We start from the raw sequence: 19,529 nt of genomic DNA, 5'->3' as shown, positions 1-19,529 counted from the left end.
GTGGCATTTTAAGATAGGGAGGCTTGCCTAATCGGAGAATCCCACCTGCTTTAGAGTGTCTGGTAATTACTTTCACTCAGAAACTATCTCTTGTCATTTTTGTCGGCAGAATGAACGGTGAATTCCAAGTCATTCTCTGGAGGAAAGTGTCAGCCTTGATATTTTCCCTCTGCTCCCACGAGTTTGGTTTGGTCTCTTTGGCCAAGTAGGAATGGGGGTGGAGAGAGTGTCAGGATCACTAAGGGAAGCCCCAAGGAAACAAGAAACTCACGTGGCTTTTATCTGACCATTTCTTTCTCCAGGCCGCTATATTCGCACCAACCTGAACATGCCTCATAGCTTACCTCAGCGGGGTGGTGGTTTCCGGGATTACGAGAAAGATGCTCCAATCACCGTCTTCGGATGTATGCAAGCAAGACTAGTGGGTGAGTGTCCTAGAATGACTGCGTGGCATTTCCTGGCTGCTTCTTCAAAAGACCGGTACCAGTGGGTATGCAGTACACTTCCTGGGGGCTTCTATAACTTCCCTGCAACTAATATATTTCCGTAAGTCAAAACGGATTTATTATACAACCATTAGGTTTGGGACACTGGGCTCAGCCCTGGGTTGGCTTACCGAAGTGAATGAGGGGTGGTCCCTATTAAGGAGCGTATGGCCCAACGATGGGGGAGGTCAGGCTTGGGTTACTTAGGTCCCTGGTGTAGCAGACAGGTCAGCTTCTAGTTCAAGACAGCGGCCTCTGCCACATGGCTGAAAGAAGAGGGCAAGAGTCAGGAGCAGGGAGCCCTGCAGTGGCTGAATTTATAGAAGCCAAATGATATTTGGAAGATGCCCGGTTCTTTGCAGGCTCATTCCATACCTGCCACGCAGAGATGGTACCTTGTCCTGTTCAGTCATTTCACAGATATTTATTGATTATTTACTTTGTGCAAGGCACTGGGCTATAGGCTGGGGACCCAGGTGTGAGTCCCCACCCTCAGGAAAACAAACTTATGCTTGGACAAATATCATACAGTGTTATACTCAATAACAGAGCCATGCACAGAGTATTATGGGAGCACCAAAAAAAATCTTAGAGGAGAGAGGTAAGCTGGGAGCTGGAGTGGAAGTTACTGTCAGAGATGGAGCAGGAGGCAGGAGAGGGTATTGTCAGCAGGAAGGACCACATACACAAAGTCACAGAAGTAAGAAACAGCATCAAAAGTCCACAGTGGAAACAAGTGGTCTTGTTTCTAGAGTATACATTGTGAGTTAGGGCAAGAGATGAGGCTGGAAAGATGGAGAAAGAGAAGTTCACAGAAGACCTTGACCACAACATTGAGGTGTTGGGACTTTATCCAGTGGAGAGAAGTGGATTCTATGAGGGAAGGGTTAAATTATCAGGTGTTGGGATTTATCCCTGGTGTCCAAGAATGTAAGTTGAGATTTTGGTTAGCACAGAATAAAATTAAAACAAGGGCCGGGCACGGTGGCTCACGCCTGTAATCCTGGCCCTCTGGAAGGCCGAGGCGGGTGGATCGCTCCAGGTCAGGAGTTCAAGACCAGCCTGAGCGAGACCCCATCTCTACTAAAAATAGAAATAAATTATCTGGACAACTAAAAATATATATATAGAAAAAATTAGCCGGGCATGGTGGCACATGCCTGTAGTCCCAGCTACTCGGGAGGCTGAGGCAGGAGGATCGCTTAAGCCCAGCAGTTTGAGGTTGCTGTGAGCTAGGCTGATGCCACAGCACTCACTCTAGCCCAGGCAACAAAGTGAGACTCTGTCTCAAAAAAAAAAACCAAAAAAAAAGACCTAATTTTCATAATATAAACCTTCTCACCTCTGTCACAAACTTGAAGTCATAGCATTGTCCTATGTTCCTGGGTTTCTCCCCATGGGTGTCTTACCACTTTTTAGTGCCAGGGAGAAGGAAAGAACAAGACAAGCAGGGGTCTGGCACTTGCCCTCTTCCATAGGAACACTGGTAAAGGGATCTGTTAGAAACAAAGCTGAAGGCACTAGCTCTACGTGAGCCCCAACTAGTAACGAGGGGTCCCCAGAGTCTGCTTGGTACCCTTCACTTTGAGTGCCGAGCTGAGCTGAGTAAATCTATGAGACTGATTCTTGCTTTGGTTTTGCTTGCAGGTGAAGCCTTATTAGAGAGTCACACGGTTATCGACCACGTCTATTGTTCCCCATCCCTACGCTGCGTTCAGACTGCACACAATATCTTGAAAGGTATGAGACTCTCGGGTTGACGAAGGTCGAATAGTCCATACGTCTGTCTCTAGGCAGCCTCACACCTAAATTATCGTAGAGTCATGGCACTTTAGCCAATTGAAAGGTTTCAATCTGGAATTTTTAGCAAGGATTCTTTCAGAAGATAATCTTGCACAAGTCACAAAATCATACTCTGGCAGCCTAAGCGAAATAAAAGCAATTATACTGTTAATAATAATGTTTTTCTTGAGAATTCAAAGCTCTCTTGGATGAATCGTAGACTTGCAAAATATTTAGAGCTTATGGAGCGTGATCCTTTCTTTGCACTTAAAATAGTCAAATAATTTTTGCCTTTTTAGATTTGTTGTTTGTCTCTTGTTTACAGTAGCAATGGTACTCTTTTAAGTCTCAAATCTTTTCTTTTTAACTAATTATTTTTAGAGACAGGCTCTCACTCTGTCACTATGCACTATGCAGTCTGCACTATGGAGTGCAGTGGCACAGTCATACCTCACTGCAGCCTCAAAATCCCAGGCTCAAGCGATCCTCCTGCCTCAGCCTCCCAAGTAGCTAGGACTACAGGCTTGCACCACCACACCTGGCTAATTAAAAAAAAATTTTTTTTTTGTAGAGACACGGGTCTCAATATATTGTCCAGGTTGATCTTGAACTCGTGGCTTCAATCAACCCCCCACCTCCGCCTCCCAAAGTGTTGGGATTACAGGCGTGAACCACCACACCCAGCCAAAAGTCTCAAATCTGTTTTTGTTTGGGGTTTTTTTTTTTTTACTAAGATCTCCAATGTCCAAGAAAGTCTCGGAATCTTAATCATCTTTGTTTCTTCAGTTAATTAGAAAGACTTTAAGAGCATTGTTGCTATAAAGATACTCAACTTTCACCCTAAAACCTGTGAAAGTGTGAGTTACAGGTATCTCTCTCTTCTCATATCACAGGAAGGAAAACTAACAGAAACAGAGTTAGACTGTTTACTTACACCACACAAGCGAGTGAACCAGAACTAGACAAGCCAACAAAGAACTTAACACTATATTTGAGTCTTCTATTCTTTAACCTTAAGTAAACCTTCTCTTCACTACCAGAAGGCATTCATGTATTGAATTTGCACAGAAAAATGGGACTATAAAATAGAGAGAGAGCTAAGCAGGGACAATTCCTACTCTGAGGGTATTTACACGACAATAAAACACAGGATTTGTGCACTGGCACTTGTAGATACTCAACATTCGATTTTCCAACAGAGAAAATGAATAATTTACATGATATTCAAATACAATGTAAGCTGTTGTAATGTAGTTGATGTTAAGAGAATATCTGAGGTTTCTTGGTAAGACAACCACAGAATTTACTTTAAAAAGAAGAAATATAGTAGTCACAGAATTGAATAAGTTATATGGATAATAACTTGTGGGGTTCTTTTTTCTTAAATCAGATATCACATAAAGTCAGCATACATCCTGGGGGTATGGCAAGAATATTAAACTCACGTGTTTGTAACACAAAAAGATTAAAAACCTTTCCCAAACCGACGTGCTTCCACTTTCCTTGAGCTGTATATAGTAGCCAGTAGGAAAGAGAACAGCTGATTTATTGGCATTTTTGTAACACTTTGGCCTATAATTTATGTTTATTATAGCAGCACTTCCTTCATCTTCATTTTATTTTACCTCTCAGGTTTACAACAAGAAAATCACTTGAAGATCCGTGTAGAGCCTGGCTTATTTGAGTGGACCAAATGGGTTGCCGGGAACACATTACCTGCGTGGATACCTCCATCGGAGTTAGCTGCGGCCAACCTGAGTGTTGATACAACCTACAGGTAACCCTTGGAAACCACTACGTCCTGAGGCCAATGTGGCCATACTTTCTACGCCATCACCAGGCCAAGTTCAGGAAGGAGATGAAGGGACAGACATCAGCTATAGGCAGTTGTCCATGTTGGTGGAAGTCAAGCTATAATTTAGGAAACCAAAACTGGAAGAAATCCAGCATTCCCATGTATTTGGCATTAGTGTGGATTAGATAACCAATCCCCAACCCCCTGTGCTGTATTTTCCTGGATTTTATTATATCTAGTTCAGTGTAGTAATAAAACCATTTTATCTTCCAAGAATAATCACCTGCTAAGGGTGATGCAGTTGAGAAACTTGCTGGGAGATGAGGAGGATGACAATGTCTTGCCTTGGATTTTCACTTTTAATTTTTTAAAGCATTTTTAATTCTCTTTATTATCTTCATTTATTATTGCTATAACCCCAGAATGCAGGTGAGCCATTTTTATATAGGAGAGCATTCAGATGGCTTGCATAAAGTTATACATACATTGAGTGACCACACATCATAATAATAACAGCTAACTTTTATTGGTCACTTTCTGCATGTCAAGCCTGATATTAGTATAATGTGCTTTGCAGTGGTCTCCTTCCTGCGCCTTTGCTTTTTCAATTAGACCCATCTGTCTGTGCTGGGATTTTAAAAAGTGGTGGTAGATTGCTCCCAGGTGAATAATCCACAAGTACATAGTTAAGAATTATCCACTAATAATATAATTATACTATCAAAACTCTACTCAGGCACTTGTAAAATCTCTTTGAGGAGGAACAGACAGTCACAACAATTATAGTGGGGAATTAAGTTCATATTTCTTAGGGCAGAATTTAGAACAAGTGGCCAATATAAGCAGAACTGACTTCCTTGTGATGCTGTTGACCTTTTATTTCAAATATCTACCCAAACCACGTATGAAGCATTTCTGACTAAGGTAGGAGAGACTATCTTTTTTTCCATACTCATTTTTTTGCTCTGCAAAGAAGACCTCAGATAACCCCACTATTGTGTGTTACTTTTTCTTATCTTAAAGGAATTGGCATTCCTCAAAAGTAAAACTACATGAATCAATAAGATCCCCTACTAAAAACATGTCACATTTTGTTCTATCCCCTCTATGGCCACTATTTTTCTGTTCTTTATGGGGGAAATAGCAAGAAATTGTTGTCCCCGTGCCAACAGACGTCATCCCTCTGGCCCGGATAGAGGGGGAGTTGCTGCCAACATCTATGAAGTGACTTCCGTCACTCATCACCAGCCCCATCCAGGCCAACTTGGGCCAACTGTGTCTGCAGTTCCCCCCCAGGTGTGTTCTGCGCTGCCTCCCAGGCTGACTTACGAAGGTCTCCAGATCGTTCCAGCCGAGCCTTTCAGTGCACACAGACTCACACCCACCAGCAGTGCAAGCAGAAGGATGAGTGCAGGAACCTGGAGGTCAGGACACAGGCCTTAGTCCAGATTTTCTTTCCCTCTCCAGCAAATCAAAATTCAATTCAACCGTTTCCTACTAAATATCTGGTGAGGGAGTTGGGGGAGGAGATGAAGCCTCTAATTCTGTAAATTAGTTGAGAAAGCCAAAGTTAAAGCATGCGAGAGGGACGGCCCAAGAGTTTAACTCCCTATGAAATTAATGATGCCAAATGAACAGGCCTTTTGAAGCAAGTAGGTGGTGCCCAAAGGATTGAAGACACGTGATGCCAGGCAGAAGGGCAAGCCCTGAGAGCCAGGGTAGTACGAGTCAGGCAAACCCTGCTTGAAAAGCCTTGCATCCTTGCAGCAGGGGTGGACAGAGAACAGGAAAGAGGCGGGACAGGAAACCAAGTTAGGGAAACTAACCAGACCGGTGACTAATATGTAAGTGTCATCCACAGCAAGACCAGCCTAGGGGCTGGGGGTGAAAAGCAGCCCCAGTCTTGGGGAGCTGGGCCAGAAGGAGCAAGATAGAAAAAGCGAAATACAGACCAGCTGGGCAAGGCTTCAGACTAGGGCCCTGACTGGGCAGAGAGGGGACCAGGAGAGGGCATGGATCTGGAGTGTTAGAGAGACAATGAATCAGACTTTGGTGTGGAGCTCAAGGTAGAGGCCTGAGCTATAGCCTGGACCAAAGCAGGTTGGGCTGTGGAGAGTGCACCAGGGAGGACACTGTTCTGGAAATGCCACCTGAGAACCCAGAACACTGGGTTCTAGATCTAGTGGGCACTGGGAAGCCCACCTGACTCTGAGGACAGTACAAGGGCCCTGCAGGTTGGCTAGCAGCATGACAAGTCCTGCGAACGGAGGCAGGAAAGCTTTGACTCTGTCTCATGCCCATGAGAGCCAGTCAGACACTGGAGCCATTCATAGGTTCAATTTCAAGGTGCTGGGAGAAGCCAAAGGCAAGAGCTGATCAGAAAGAACCGGATCCCAGCATCTATCCCATTCTTCACTTACATAAATCTCACACATTGCAATGTGGTCTCGCCCTTGCAATGACTCCATGGGCCATACAGAGTAGCCTTTTGTCTACTGTGCCTGGGAGCCTCCCGGGGGACCAGGTGACATAAGTGGTGATGGGACTGGATGAGAGGGGGGATGGTGAGAGAAGGCAGGGGAAAGAGTTTGCTCCAGAACAGCGAGGTACAGCCCTGACAAGTGGTGACTCACGTCTCTACCTATCCCCCAGGGTGCTGTGAGATTCAGAAGGTTGTTTCCTAGGAGAAATGTGCATGCTGAGGGAATGTTAGAGAAGGGCAAGTTTCTCCTTCAAATGGAACGGCATCCTCCCTGTCTGGACAGTAAGCCCATGTGCGCAGAAGGGCAGCCTTAACAAGGACACGGTCAGAAACTGTCCCGGTTGAGGGATAAGCGCACAGGTCAGATCTCAGACCCAGGTTCAAGTCTAGACACTAAGAGTTGCTGGTGGTGTGAGCGTGGGCAAGTGAGCTGCAGCCTTTCTGAGCTTCCGTTTTGTCATCCATAAACTTGGGATTGTGAAAGGGCCTCTGTAAGGATTTTATTGAAAGAATGTAAGTAGGACACTTGCACAGAGCCACATGGGAACCTCTCGGTAAATATTTTTAGCACTGAGAGTAGCAGCACTAATGTGTTATGATCAAGATGCCATGTGAATTCTCTTTAACAACTCACTGCCCCCTCTGCCACGCACTAAACGCCCAGAATGCCCAGAAATGAAAGACAACATAAGAAAACAGAAAAGTGGAATGACATAGTTGTACTCAAAAACAGGAGAAACATCTCATGGACCAGAAACCACAGAGAAACTGAATAGTTGAAGCGGGTAGAAGCAGGCTGGGCCCTGCGGGCATTGGTGACTGGGTGTGAAGACGTGCAGGGTCACCAGGACGGGAGGCCCCACTTTGACTGTCCTCTTAAACGCCCGTGTAGATTGTGTCATAATTATCGTTTACATCAATAGGCTCCTCAGCCCAGCCCACGCAGACAGCTCCTCAAGCACAGAAACTGGGCTCTCTGTCTCATGTCCCCTGGGATTCTCCCAGTGCCAGGTGTACGGTCTGTGTTCAAACTAAGAGAGAAAGGAAAGGAAAAGACTGGTGAAAATTGTCTGACCGTGGTGGCTCACGCCTGTAATCCCAGCACTCTGGGAGGCCGAGGTGGGAGGATCCCTTAAAGTCAGGGGTTCGAGACCAGCCTGAGCAAGAAGCGGGACCCGTCTCTATTAAAAAAAATTTTTTTAAAAGACTGGTGAAAATTGTGTAAGCTCACAAATCAGATGGACTTGATGTCTGTTTTTAAAACCTATCCTTGCAGCATATGGTGTGTAAGGCTCCTGAAGACAGACTTGGGAGATCCCTGCTGATCTAAGTAGGGAGAGAGGTCTAATCTCTGCTTTGCTGTCTATTAGCTACGTGACTAGGACCGCCAATAGACGGCTATATGTTATCCTGCAGGTGAAACATGCACTGAGTGTCTCATTTTTCAGCTAGACACTGTGACACCATACCTATAGCCTTTGTTTCTGTACACTTCAGTATACCTCCCTATACCTATACCTTCCTGTTTTCTAGGGAAATGGATTAACAGATATGTTAGAGCTTTAGAAAGGTCTTGAAATAAATGTTTAGAGTGATATCCTTCTTTGTCTCTAGATCAAAGTGTTTTCATTTCCTTTGTTCATTTTTCTATTACAGACCTCATATTCCAGTCAACAAATTAGTGGTTTCAGAATCCTATGACACTTATATCAGTAGAAGTTTCCAAGTAACAAAAGAAATAATAAGTGAATGTAAAAGTAAAGGTAGGTGGTAGAGTCTTGGACTCCATGTTTAAATATATGATCATTTCTCCATCGTGCTTAACAGGCTATTCAAGACGTTTCAGTTTGCTTTGGCAAACTTGCTTAATAGGAAAGAAATATATTTCCAGACTCTCTTCCAGATACTTTCACACTGAATTTGTAATATTCCCTGAGTACCTAAAATGGTAGATACTTCAAAAGAATACACAAGACTTAGTCACTGTATTTAATAACATAGAGTCTGCATTACAGCTATTCATTTTGCACCCTGTGAAGGAGATTTCCTCTTTCAATTTCCAAAAGTTCTCTAACATACCACTGTTTTTCCTATAATTGATGCAGGAGCACAGTCACCCACACACAAACACATCTACACAAACACACCTACACAAATACACCTACCGTCCCTGCTCTCACCAACTAAGAGCAGTGTTCTATAAAGCTCAAGTCTTTTTGCTATTGAATTTCCTAAGCCTTGAGCTGAAATATTTAATGATATGTATGACTACAAATTTTTTAGTGAAAAAGGCAGATTGTATAAGAGTTATGCACGTTCTCAATATCCTTTTTTTTAAAGTTAAAATACTTATATTCATAGGACAAAGACACAATTATATACATGAACGTAGTAACAGTAGATAGCCCTAGGCAACATAATTATGGATAATTCCCACCTTCTAATTACCGCTCTAAGCCACTCACACTCATAAAGGTACTCAACATGTTCCATCAACTAGACAGTTTCAAATTCTCACAATTCAACAGTGGCAACATTTAAAACTATATTAGAAGGGGTGGCACAGAGAGCCCTGTGAACATAGAATAGTTCTGTATCTGGACTATGGTGGTAGTTACACCAATCTACACATGTGATAGAATTGCATAGAACTGTGTACTCACATATACACAAAGGAGTGCTTGTACACCTGTTGAAATCTGAATAAGCTGTGTGGGTTGTACTGTGTATGCCATAGTTATGCAAGATGCTACCACTGGGGTAGGCTGGGTGAAGGGTCCATGCCACCTCCCTGGTGTGTGCATGCGTGTGTGTGTGCATGCGTGTGTGTGTGTGCGTGTGTGTGTGTGTGTGTGTAACCTCTCATTTATAATTATTTTAAGATAAAAAGCTTTTTCTAAAAAACATTAGGCTGCCTTAACAATAACAAAGCATTTTCAAAATATTGTTTGGGCAAATTGTCTTCTTGCATATGTTTGCCCCTCTCCGGAGCACTTAACTTCCAGTGTTTATTACATATGTCTTTATAGAAATGATCTTCCCATTCCTTGCTTGTTCCCCCCAGGAAATAACATTCTGATTGTGGCCCACGCATCTTCCCTTGAAGCATGTACCTGCCAACTTCAGGGCCTGTCACCTCAGAACTCCAAGGACTTTGTACAAATGGTCCGAAAGGTAATTCATTCTTGCATTTATGGGGCCCGGGGTGCCTAGTAGTTTTATAACAGTTCAATGACTGGCTGATAGCTAAGTTCTTTCAAGCATGTGTTTATGCTGAGCTGGGAAGATTCATTTATTGATTTCACTCAACCAAGATGTATTGAGTGGTACTCTGTGTAAGGCACTTTATTAGACCTTACATAATAGACAAAATGTTTTAGAGCTAGTTCCAGCTTCTAAGAGCTAAAATTTAGGGAGCAGCTAAGAATTATAAGCAAATTGTCTGAATTTCCCTGAGGAACCTTAGATTGGATAAACAGAGGTGAGTCCAAAACACAGCATCTGAAGGATTAGCTCGAGGTAGGTAGGGCAAGGATTGCAGCAATTTAAAATGATCGGGCTGAAAGGCAAAGCCAGGAACAAGGCAGCAAGACAGAAAACCCATGAGGCTGACCTACACATCTGGACTCTTCGTTTTCATGCCTGTTCTTGAGGCTTTCTGGTCAGCTACCGCCCACACACTTCCCTTCAGGCGAGTTAGGTACTTCCTTTCTCTGCCACCAGGGAATCTGGTTCAAACTCAATTGCAATTTTTTTTCTCATTATTAAAAAGCTTATTTATTCATCTGCCCTTCCCATTAGTCTGGAAGCTGCTGGAGGGTAGATATTTTTGTCTTGTTTATAGATGCAGCTCTGGACACACACACACAAATGAGTTTTGAAATTGCCATGACTACTGAAGTTAGGGAGGGCACAGCTTCTACTTTGAATGTTACAGATCCACATGGGGGGAAAAAAACAAGGTTAAAACATTCAAGTTTTCAAAAATTGAATAATTTTTCCCATTGTGTCCAAGTATAATTTCAGAAATGTTTGAGCTGCTTTTTTTTTTTTTTTTTTTTTCTGCGACAGAGTCTCACTCTGTTGCCCGGGCGTCAGGCTAGCTCACAGCAACCTCAAACTCCTGGGCTTAAGCAATCCTACTGCCTCAGCCTCCCAAGTAGCTGGGACTACAGTCATGCACCACCATGCCTGGCTAATTTTTTCTATATATTTTTAATTGTCCAGCTAATTTCTTCCTATTTTTAGTAGAGATGGGGTCTCACTCTTGCTCAGGTTGGTCTCGAACTCCTGAGCTCAAACCATCCACCTGCCTCGGCCTCCCAGAGTGCTAGGATTACAGGCATGAGCCACCGTGCCTGGCCGAAGTTTAATTCTTTAACTTTCACCTAGACACAAAGATATTCAGGTGGCCCTAAAGAATAACAGTCAGGAATGAACAGGAGATTTGTAGAAATGCATTCTCTTCAACGATCAATAAAAAAATGAAATGGATAAAACCAATATATTAGAGGGAAGAGTATTTGCATTGCAAGAGGATTCATCAGAAGGATTGATCAAATGATGAGCTCCCCTAGTACAATTAAGTAATTGTTTATAGATTGCTGCTTAATAGGGTAGGAGAAAAGAAAAGGAAAAAAAAAACCACATATAATGCTAGGGTGCCAAGAGGTAATTCCTAATTGCAAGTCAAGTTAAAAAGGTAGCTCAAGCCGGGCACGGTGGCTCACACCTGTAATCCTAGCACTTTCAGAGGCCGAGGCGGGAGGATCGCTTGAGCTCAGGAGTTCGAGACCAGCCCAAGCAAGAGTGAAACCCTGTCTCTCCTAAAAATAGAAAAATTAGCCGGGCACGGTGGCACATGCCTGTAGTCCCAGCTTCTTGGGAGGCTGAGGCAGGTGGATCACTTGAGCCCAGGAGTTTGAGGTTGCTGTGAGCTAGGCTGATGCCACTGCACTCTACTCAGGGCAACAGCGCGAGACTCTGTCTCAATTAAAAAAAAAATCAAAAAAAAGAATTAAACCTCATCTTCTGTCTCCCCTTTCTTTACTACTCTTACCTCAGATCCCATACCTGGGATTTTGTTCCTGTGAAGAATTAGGAGAGACGGGAATATGGCAGCTGACAGATCCACCCATCCTTCCTCTGACCCATGGACCAACTGGGGGCTTCAACTGGAGAGAGACCTTGCTCCAAGAATGAACCACAGGGGCGAATGAGAAGAAAAGGGCTTTTGGAGACGTGTCTTTTGTTGTGTTTGGTAACAGTGAGAAAATCTGCAGCACACTCCAAGTGGACAGCTCAGAATAATTTAGCATATTTCCTTTCACGCTTAAAGTTCTTATAATGAGACCATACGTGAGAAAAAGACTTAATTCAGAGAAAAAAAAATTGTTCTCTCTGAACTCTTGCCTAGCTAACAAGGCTTTGGAGAATTGTCTTCCTGAATCCGGGCACCTGCTGCAGCAGAGGACATTTTCTGCCTTCCACCTATGCACGGCTAAGAAGTCTCACTCCTCCCAAAGGGAGCTGCCAGCCCGCCGCAAGGGCTGCAAGAGGAAAGAGGATGCCCAGAATCCCGCTGGGGGAGCGTTGAGCTGCCAGTTTGGGGATGGAATTTTCTTTTGAACTCCATTTTCCAGTTAGGCAGAGCCAAGCTGAGGAATCCTTTTAAGGTTATTAGAAAATATGCCCTGAAGAGAGTTGTTCTTAAGTTAAACATCAAATTCTACTCTCAGTAGACCCCATACACCGGTGTCGCTGGCTCAAGACACCTGCTTGAGGATGCTAACGTTTGCCTTGGTACCGCCACACTTTCTCCACAGCGGCTGGCCCTTCTTGCTACAGCCTGTCCCCTTTGCTTCTGTCTGTGAAATGGGGAGACAAAGCACTTTTGGATACTCAGGAGGAAGATAAGATAAAGGTGTGAAGTATTCAATCATAGACACAGAGAACTTGCAAAATGTAAAGTGACTTGGAATTACCCGTATTGTAGCCTAAGGAGCCACCACACTTCTAAATCACCATTATTCCTTTGCCTTTGCCCCTAGACTCTAGACTATGTTAACTAGTTAAGGATTTTTGACCTTTTGAAGGGATATATGTTAGATACATTACTTGAGTTAGCAAGAAGCTCATTCTGTGCAATACGGACGTCTTTATGAACCATATCAAGGGTCAGGTTGTTGGACACTTACAGTACATGTCAACCACAGCAGAACATCCACAAATGCATCGGTTATACCAGGGATGTATAATGAAGTCAGGGAACTAATTTAAATGATGACAGTCACGACTGCACTGCTGCCTGTGCTATTGGTTTTTGTTTGTTTTTCTATGATAATTTAAGATATATAGGTAGGGCTATTTAGAACATTTGGAAAGCCACATCCTGTGGTTTCTCAATACACCTACTTCCTGCATTTAGAGGGAGTTTATTTAAAAGAAAAATAAATGACAATCAAACCAAAACACAAGTTATCAATGTTCATTTAATTGTGTGACTGGTAGACTGTGGATGGCCACAGACAAGGGTCTGGTATGGTATAGTCACTCTGTAGAATATGTGTGCAAAGTGAAATCCCAGCCATTTAGAGAGAACATTAGGTAGTGTAAAACAGATCTATACATATTGTAGCAACAAGGAATACATTTCAAAACCCAGATGCATAAAACATGGTATTTAAAAGTAGATCTGTGCTCGCATTTGAAACTGGAACTTGATGGCCCCTGGACAGAAGAGGAAGTGAAAGGATGTTGGCTATAGATGTTAATCAGCAAAAGGAGTATGGATGTATGTTTTAAGTCACTTGGAGGGAAATATGTCATGAATTTTACGTTTTAAGAGACAGATCGTGGTTTCTTTTAACATTGCACAAACAGTGATCCAGCTTCTGGGTATGGAAATACTCCTGTACTGACATGTTTATGTAAATGTTTTAGCTTTAAAATGTATTGGGGGGAAGATTACTCCCACTAAACATCTTAAGAGAAAAGTCACATTACAACTAATGTAATGTTGATACCATTTATTCTTCTGGCATTTGAAATGAAGCAAATTCACTGTTTAATTAGATCTATTATCTTTATTAGGTACATAGCAAATTTTTGTGGGCTCTGAGTGCTTGGAATAATGTTTGAACACCTCATATCAGATCTCCTTGAAACTGCAGCGATGTGTTCTGGGCAGCATCTTGTAGAAAATACAGCCCAGAACTGGCTCTCGGCTCCATCTCTCCCAGTTGTCTTAGTCCTGTGATGATCTGATAAATTGGTTTGACTGGGCTACAATTCACTGTCTTTAGTCCAACATGGACACAACCTTAGGCAATGGTCTATGTGAGCTAAAGGAGGCAGAGATCTGAAATAATATTCTGAATAATTAAGTGCAGGAAAGAGTTTATTCCTAGGCTTTAATTATCCAAATGACTTATCAAAATGGCCTGAGTGATCGGAATTCCCATTAAATTCTCATGGCACATTTACCTATTTAAGAAACTAAACTTGGACTGCAACTGAGAAATGCTTTGGAAATCATGTTGAATCTATGTATAATAGAGGGAACAGACTATTACCTGATTTTATACCATCCAAACATACTAGGTTGATATTACAACCTGAAGTTGAGGCTGGTGTTTTTTGATCTAAGCCGATGCTTATTAGAATAAATGATGGGTGGGGAGTGGAGAGGGAAGGAAGGACAAGAAAGGAAGGAAATGGCAGTTTAGAATCAAATGGTTTCTAGTATAGAGAAATTTTTTTTTTAATGTAGAAAATTTTCTGAAATAAACTAGGTGAAATGAAATTACCTGAAGGATTTAATCTGGGATTGAAAGTCTGAAACAGTTTCCTGCTTCAAAAGCATGCCACATCAATCTGCTAATGCCCCAGTATTATTATTCATAGATGGGACTTTGCTGTCCGTGATTTTAAAATACCACATCCATTCCTCCTAGTCCTCCGTGGACAGGAATAATTGGCACATTTTAATGCATAAGCTGGGGGTTTCAGTTTCCCAGGCTCTCTTCACCATTGCTGCGTTGGTAGCTAGGAGCTTATTGCTTCGCCCCAGTATGGAGTTCAGATCACAGTGTTTCCCGTCACATTTAGATTCATAGAATCTGAATGGCTGATTAAATGGCCATGTGATGGCTGAAAGAGGGGGTATTTTTCACCCTGTAGTGAAAGGCTTGGAGGAGTTTCTACTTTTTATTTTAATTATACTTTAACCAAAGAATTATTTTAAAGTAAGCTTATATTTGAAAGATGATTTTGCAAAAAATAAAAAATAAAAACTATATCTTCTGGAGTGATGTCAGTTTGTGATGATCATCGTTGATAACTTCCTTGTTAGTGGTATTTGGAGTGCATATAGATTGTCTTCCCATTGTGCTCAGCATTACCATAAATGTGTCTTTTCCACTCAACTAGCTGTATTCGTATTAAAATGAAGTCTCTTATTTCAATTGCTTAATGTCATTGGGAAAATTGAACAGCCACAGTAAGAGAAGTTCCTATCTTGTGGCCTTTGTGGAAAGGCTTCCCTGTGTGGTAAAAGGAAGGCATTCCTCCGTAACCTAGGCACTCTGCAACCCCAGGGTTTAATTTAAAAGCAGTGATGAATTGCTCTTTTGAAATTACTCTAAGTAATGCATGTGTTAGAATACAGATGAACCTCCGTTTCATTCTCACAGGCTTCCGCACAGTCAACTGTACCGAATCTGCACGAACTTAGATAATGAGGTGCAGGGTTATTTGCATTTAAATTGTAATCCAGCACACGTGTGAGAAAGAAGAGGCGCCAGTCTAACAAGGCTGCCTTGCTGGGCGGGATGAGACTGGCAGAGGAGGAGGAGGAGGAGGAGGGGGGTGGGGAAAAGAGCGATTTAACATCTATTTAGGTTAATGTTCACTGTTCCAAAGGTGTTGGGGGATATTTTGTTAGGTGATGGCAGAATGCTTTTCACTTTTAAACATAGGATTAAAATTGGATTCGCTTCTCTTTAATACTTCAACATAATTGAATTTCCCTAGGAAAGTGATGAGCTATAATGAAAATTCAAGGGATGGGGGGAAAAAGATTATCTCTAAATGAAGAGGAAGACTTGATTTTTAAATACGTATAATATTAGGTATGGTGTATGTAGGTTTAAAATTATAGTGATGAGTAGTCAAACTTAATATACAATCAGTTCTCACAAATATTTTACACGGTACCAGTTAGCTGCTGTTACACAAAAATTGGAATTTTGCAGCTGTTCAACTGTTGGTGGACTCTGTACAGGATAGATATGTATCATGGGCAATGTATACTGCTTCTTTGATTGCCACCCAAGATGGGAACACCATCGCAAGGCATTTTGGTTATGCAGAGACCATTCTAAGCTTGCTATTTTGGAGAGGTATATTGATTTCTTTCTCATGTATAAGGCTATTGTATAATTTTTTTTTCCTTGTGATTCAGGTGTATTTATTTGAAAAATGTTTGTAATTATGACAAAGAAAACCATACCTAACTGTATTGCCAAATTCCTTGTAAACTATCTGTAAAGCTTTTGTGCTTTTCTGGCTGAGAGCTCTCTCCTCTTGATACAGCTATGGCATCACTGTAATTAGTTCATTCCCTTTCAGGAGCATCTCCGTTTAAGTCGTTCATAGATGATTTAATAAAGAGAAACTGTGTTCTTAGTTGACCAGAGCAATCTCATGTTAAATTCTGAGTGGTCTCTGTTTCTATCACGTTTTCAGATGTTACTTTGGTCATTATGATTTTGTAAATGCCCATTAAGAGCGTGGTTCTTCTTTCAGAGGGCCCGAGGAGCACCTGCTGCTGCTAGAAGCGGGAAGATGCGCTGGCAGCATTGTGGGTCTCTGGTCCCTCTGAAAACCCACACATAAGAGGAAAAGCAAGCTCCAAAATGCTTCCACTGCCCTCTGCACAAGCTGTAGGTGACACAAAATATCTTTCCTTCCACCTCTGAGGCCCCTATAACAAAAGACAGATTATCAAGAGAAAAGCATGCAAATTTATTTAGGGTTTATGTGACACAGGAGTCTTCATAAGGAAATGAAGACTTGGGGGAAAACAAGTGAAACCTGAATATTTATATACAAAGTTTGACGAAGAATGGATGGTGTAGGGGTGAAGGGAAGACTTCCCCGCTGAAGGTTCGCTGAAAAAACAACTCACATAAGGCAGATTCATTGGAGGAATGGCGTGCGATTTTACTTATTCCAATAGCGACTCACTCCAATAAGCCTCTTCATAGAAAGCCTAAGTGGTAGTTTTCCAGGTTTAGGATAAGTTTTTCCCTTATAAGCAAGGGGTTTCCTGGAGAAGGTGTAGAGGAGGCAGCCCCCATAATCCCCCAAAATTCGCTCCTAGACTTAAGATCGTAAAGACTCCTGTTGCCACAGACAGGGATGGTATTTGTGCCTATGGTGCTTCTGGTATCCCACAGATTTGTGGGGGGCCACCAGTCACAGACCAATTAATCTGTGACAGCGGGTAGGCCCTCTAGGATTGGACTTTGCCGGGGCTAACCAAGCCACAGGTTTGAGACCACAAAAGCCCCGTAGGGATGGGACCTTTTGAGACAGACTCTTCTCAGAGCTTGACACACTGAGAATGAAGAGTGGGGGCTTACATGTCCTCAGACTTCCAGTCTTTTCAGACTGGCCAGCTGGCATGACCCAAAAAATCACACACAGACCAAGAGAGAGTGTTCCCAGTTGGTCACAAGTCAAGCTCTCAAGGACATACAGGGGAACCTCATCAGGTTTTTGTGGGGGGGGGGACCCACAGCAAAGTTTGTCATAGTAGATGACGGTGTAGTCAGAACCGAAAAACCAAGCGGTCTGCAGGGCTGGCACGAACAGTGGGCTTATGGGTGTCTTAGGCCCGTGTTCTACCCGTGGTACCCTGTTTATGGCAGAATGATACAGAAAGACAAAGATGAAGGAAAACAACCAAAAACAGACTTTCTAAAAAGAAAGGCATCAAGCAACATTAATATTCCTACCTAAAAACTACACCAGAGTTGCTACACCAAGAACAAGTCACACATACTCTTTTCTCCCATTAACCAAGATTTTGGAGAAGAAAAAGAAATAATGATTTTTCCCATCTGCTTGACCAGATTCCAGAGAGAGAAAGACTGGGAGTCTGGCTAGTAAGAAACTCTCACCCTGATGCTAGCGGGTCAGACCCCGGATTCCCTTGAGCACAGCTTCCAGAATAGCAGAGCAGCTCTGGTGATCCAGCTCATAACCCCAAAACTGCAGGGGGCAAGGGAAAACTTCCCCTTCATCCTCTGAAGTTGTGCTGAAAAATGAACTCATAAAAGGCAGATTAATTAGAGAAAAGGTGTGCGAAATTTATTAACGTGTACATGGGAGCATCACAAGGATTACCCACCACCCAATGGGATGCAGAAACGTATACACCATCTCGAGGTTACAGATGGGATGGGGGCTTGGAGCATGGCCAAAACCAGGTTATGGTGGTAAATTAGGTTCTAGTGGCAAGATGGGTTATGGGAGGGCGAGAAGATGAGGCTTGGCTAGCAAAGGTGGTCTTGTGTGGATGGAATTTCAGAGGTCGCAGCCCTCAGAGAGAAGAGATGGTAATTGTTTCTTTCAGACTTTTGAAGGTGTCAGAACCTAAATTAGTCTTTCCTAGATCTGGACAAGAGAAGTCCTGGCTGCATCAATGTAAATTCTCCACCAATGCAAATGACTCCCTCCAAAGACAGCTTTGCAGGGCTACTTTTCTGCTATAGGACCACCAGGTTCGTTTTCCCACTGCGTGGTAACAGATCTCCACACCGAAACAGCAGGAGTTGCAGGGGAGCAAGAGTTTCATAGTCACTGGGCAGCTGAATGAGGAGGTGGGAGGAACCCCTCAAATCTGTCTCCCCAGAGAGTTCTGGACTCAGGTTTTTAAGGATATTTTGGCAGGCGGGGGTTAGGGAATTGGCATAACTGACTGGCTAGGCTGGGGGGCGGAAATTACAGGGATGTAGATTCTGCATTCTTGCACTGAGTCAGTTTCTCAGCAGAGGTCACAGGATTGGCTGTTGTCAGGGGCCCCCTGGAATGTAGGGTCTGGAAAATATCTAAGAAAACAGTCTTAGGTTTCTTAACACTGAAAATGTTATCTATAGGAGCAATTAAGGGAAGTTATAGGACCTTATGCCAAAGGCTACGCCATTCCTTGGGTATTAGAGTAAACAGCTATAAGAGAGTGGGCAAGAGTGGGGTATTGGGGCAAGAGCTGGTTAATGCTTAGCTGTGTTTTTTCAAGACTTCTGTCCTTGTTAAAATCTCAGTAACTTTGTTTTAATTAATTTTGTGAGGATGATTTCACCTCTGTTTGCTGCCTATCTGACAGCCATCTCAAAATATGGCAAAGAAATATATCTTGGGGTAAAATATTTTTATTTCCTTCACCAGTCATGGGGAAATACAATAGGACAAAGAGTAAGAGCTCACAGTAATAAACTGGGGGAAGCTTAGCAGGCCTGTTTGTTCAGATTCTTCTCGGCGTCCTTCTGTCTTCAGAGGGAAGGATGCTCCTTTCCTCTTGGTGTAGGGAGGGCCCCTGTCACATGAGGGTCTTATGACCTGCTTCAGGGGCAGGTCAGGGAATCCTTCCTAGGTTTCATACCTGCTTTAAAAGAGAAGGGGTCAGAGTGACCTTCCTGCTCCTGTTGTTTTCTCAAATTCCTTCATCTTAAAATACTCCATATGCTGAGGTGCCACATTTTGGGGTAGCCTGCCCTGCACCCCATCAGAGCCTTCATCTCTCACCACTAGCAGGTGCACCACGAATGATACACAGAGTAAGAATTTTGGTAAGAGAGAGGGTAAATCCAGCTCACACTAGGTCCTACACTACGAAAAGCCCTAGAACCCATATTTTAAGTGATTATGTATTAAACTAACAAGATTTTAAAATAAGCCTTTGAAGGCAAATTTGTGCCTA

The 19,529-nt window shown here is 42.8% G+C and overlaps 1 protein-coding gene across 2 annotated transcripts in view; it reads left to right on the top strand.

Moving 5' to 3' along the window:
- Nucleotides 1-16,257, top strand: part of UBASH3B (ubiquitin associated and SH3 domain containing B) — a 138,885-nt gene extending 122,628 nt beyond the window's left edge. For both annotated transcript variants that reach the window (XM_045555780.1, XM_045555781.1), the window contains exons 9-14: nt 303-425; nt 2,133-2,225; nt 3,900-4,044; nt 8,201-8,307; nt 9,609-9,718; nt 11,609-16,257. In XM_045555780.1, the coding sequence (XP_045411736.1) occupies nt 303-425; nt 2,133-2,225; nt 3,900-4,044; nt 8,201-8,307; nt 9,609-9,718; nt 11,609-11,746 (716 nt within the window). In that variant the 3' untranslated portion in view covers nt 11,747-16,257. The remainder of the gene's footprint in view (nt 1-302; nt 426-2,132; nt 2,226-3,899; nt 4,045-8,200; nt 8,308-9,608; nt 9,719-11,608) is intronic.
- The last annotated feature ends 3,272 nt before the right edge of the window (nt 16,258-19,529 follow it).

Source organism: Lemur catta, chromosome 7, assembly GCF_020740605.2.
Source record: "Lemur catta isolate mLemCat1 chromosome 7, mLemCat1.pri, whole genome shotgun sequence".
Lineage (NCBI taxonomy): Eukaryota > Metazoa > Chordata > Mammalia > Primates > Lemuridae > Lemur > Lemur catta.
The sequence above is the reverse complement of the archived record's forward strand: the minus strand, read 5'-3'. Positions and strand labels throughout refer to the sequence as shown.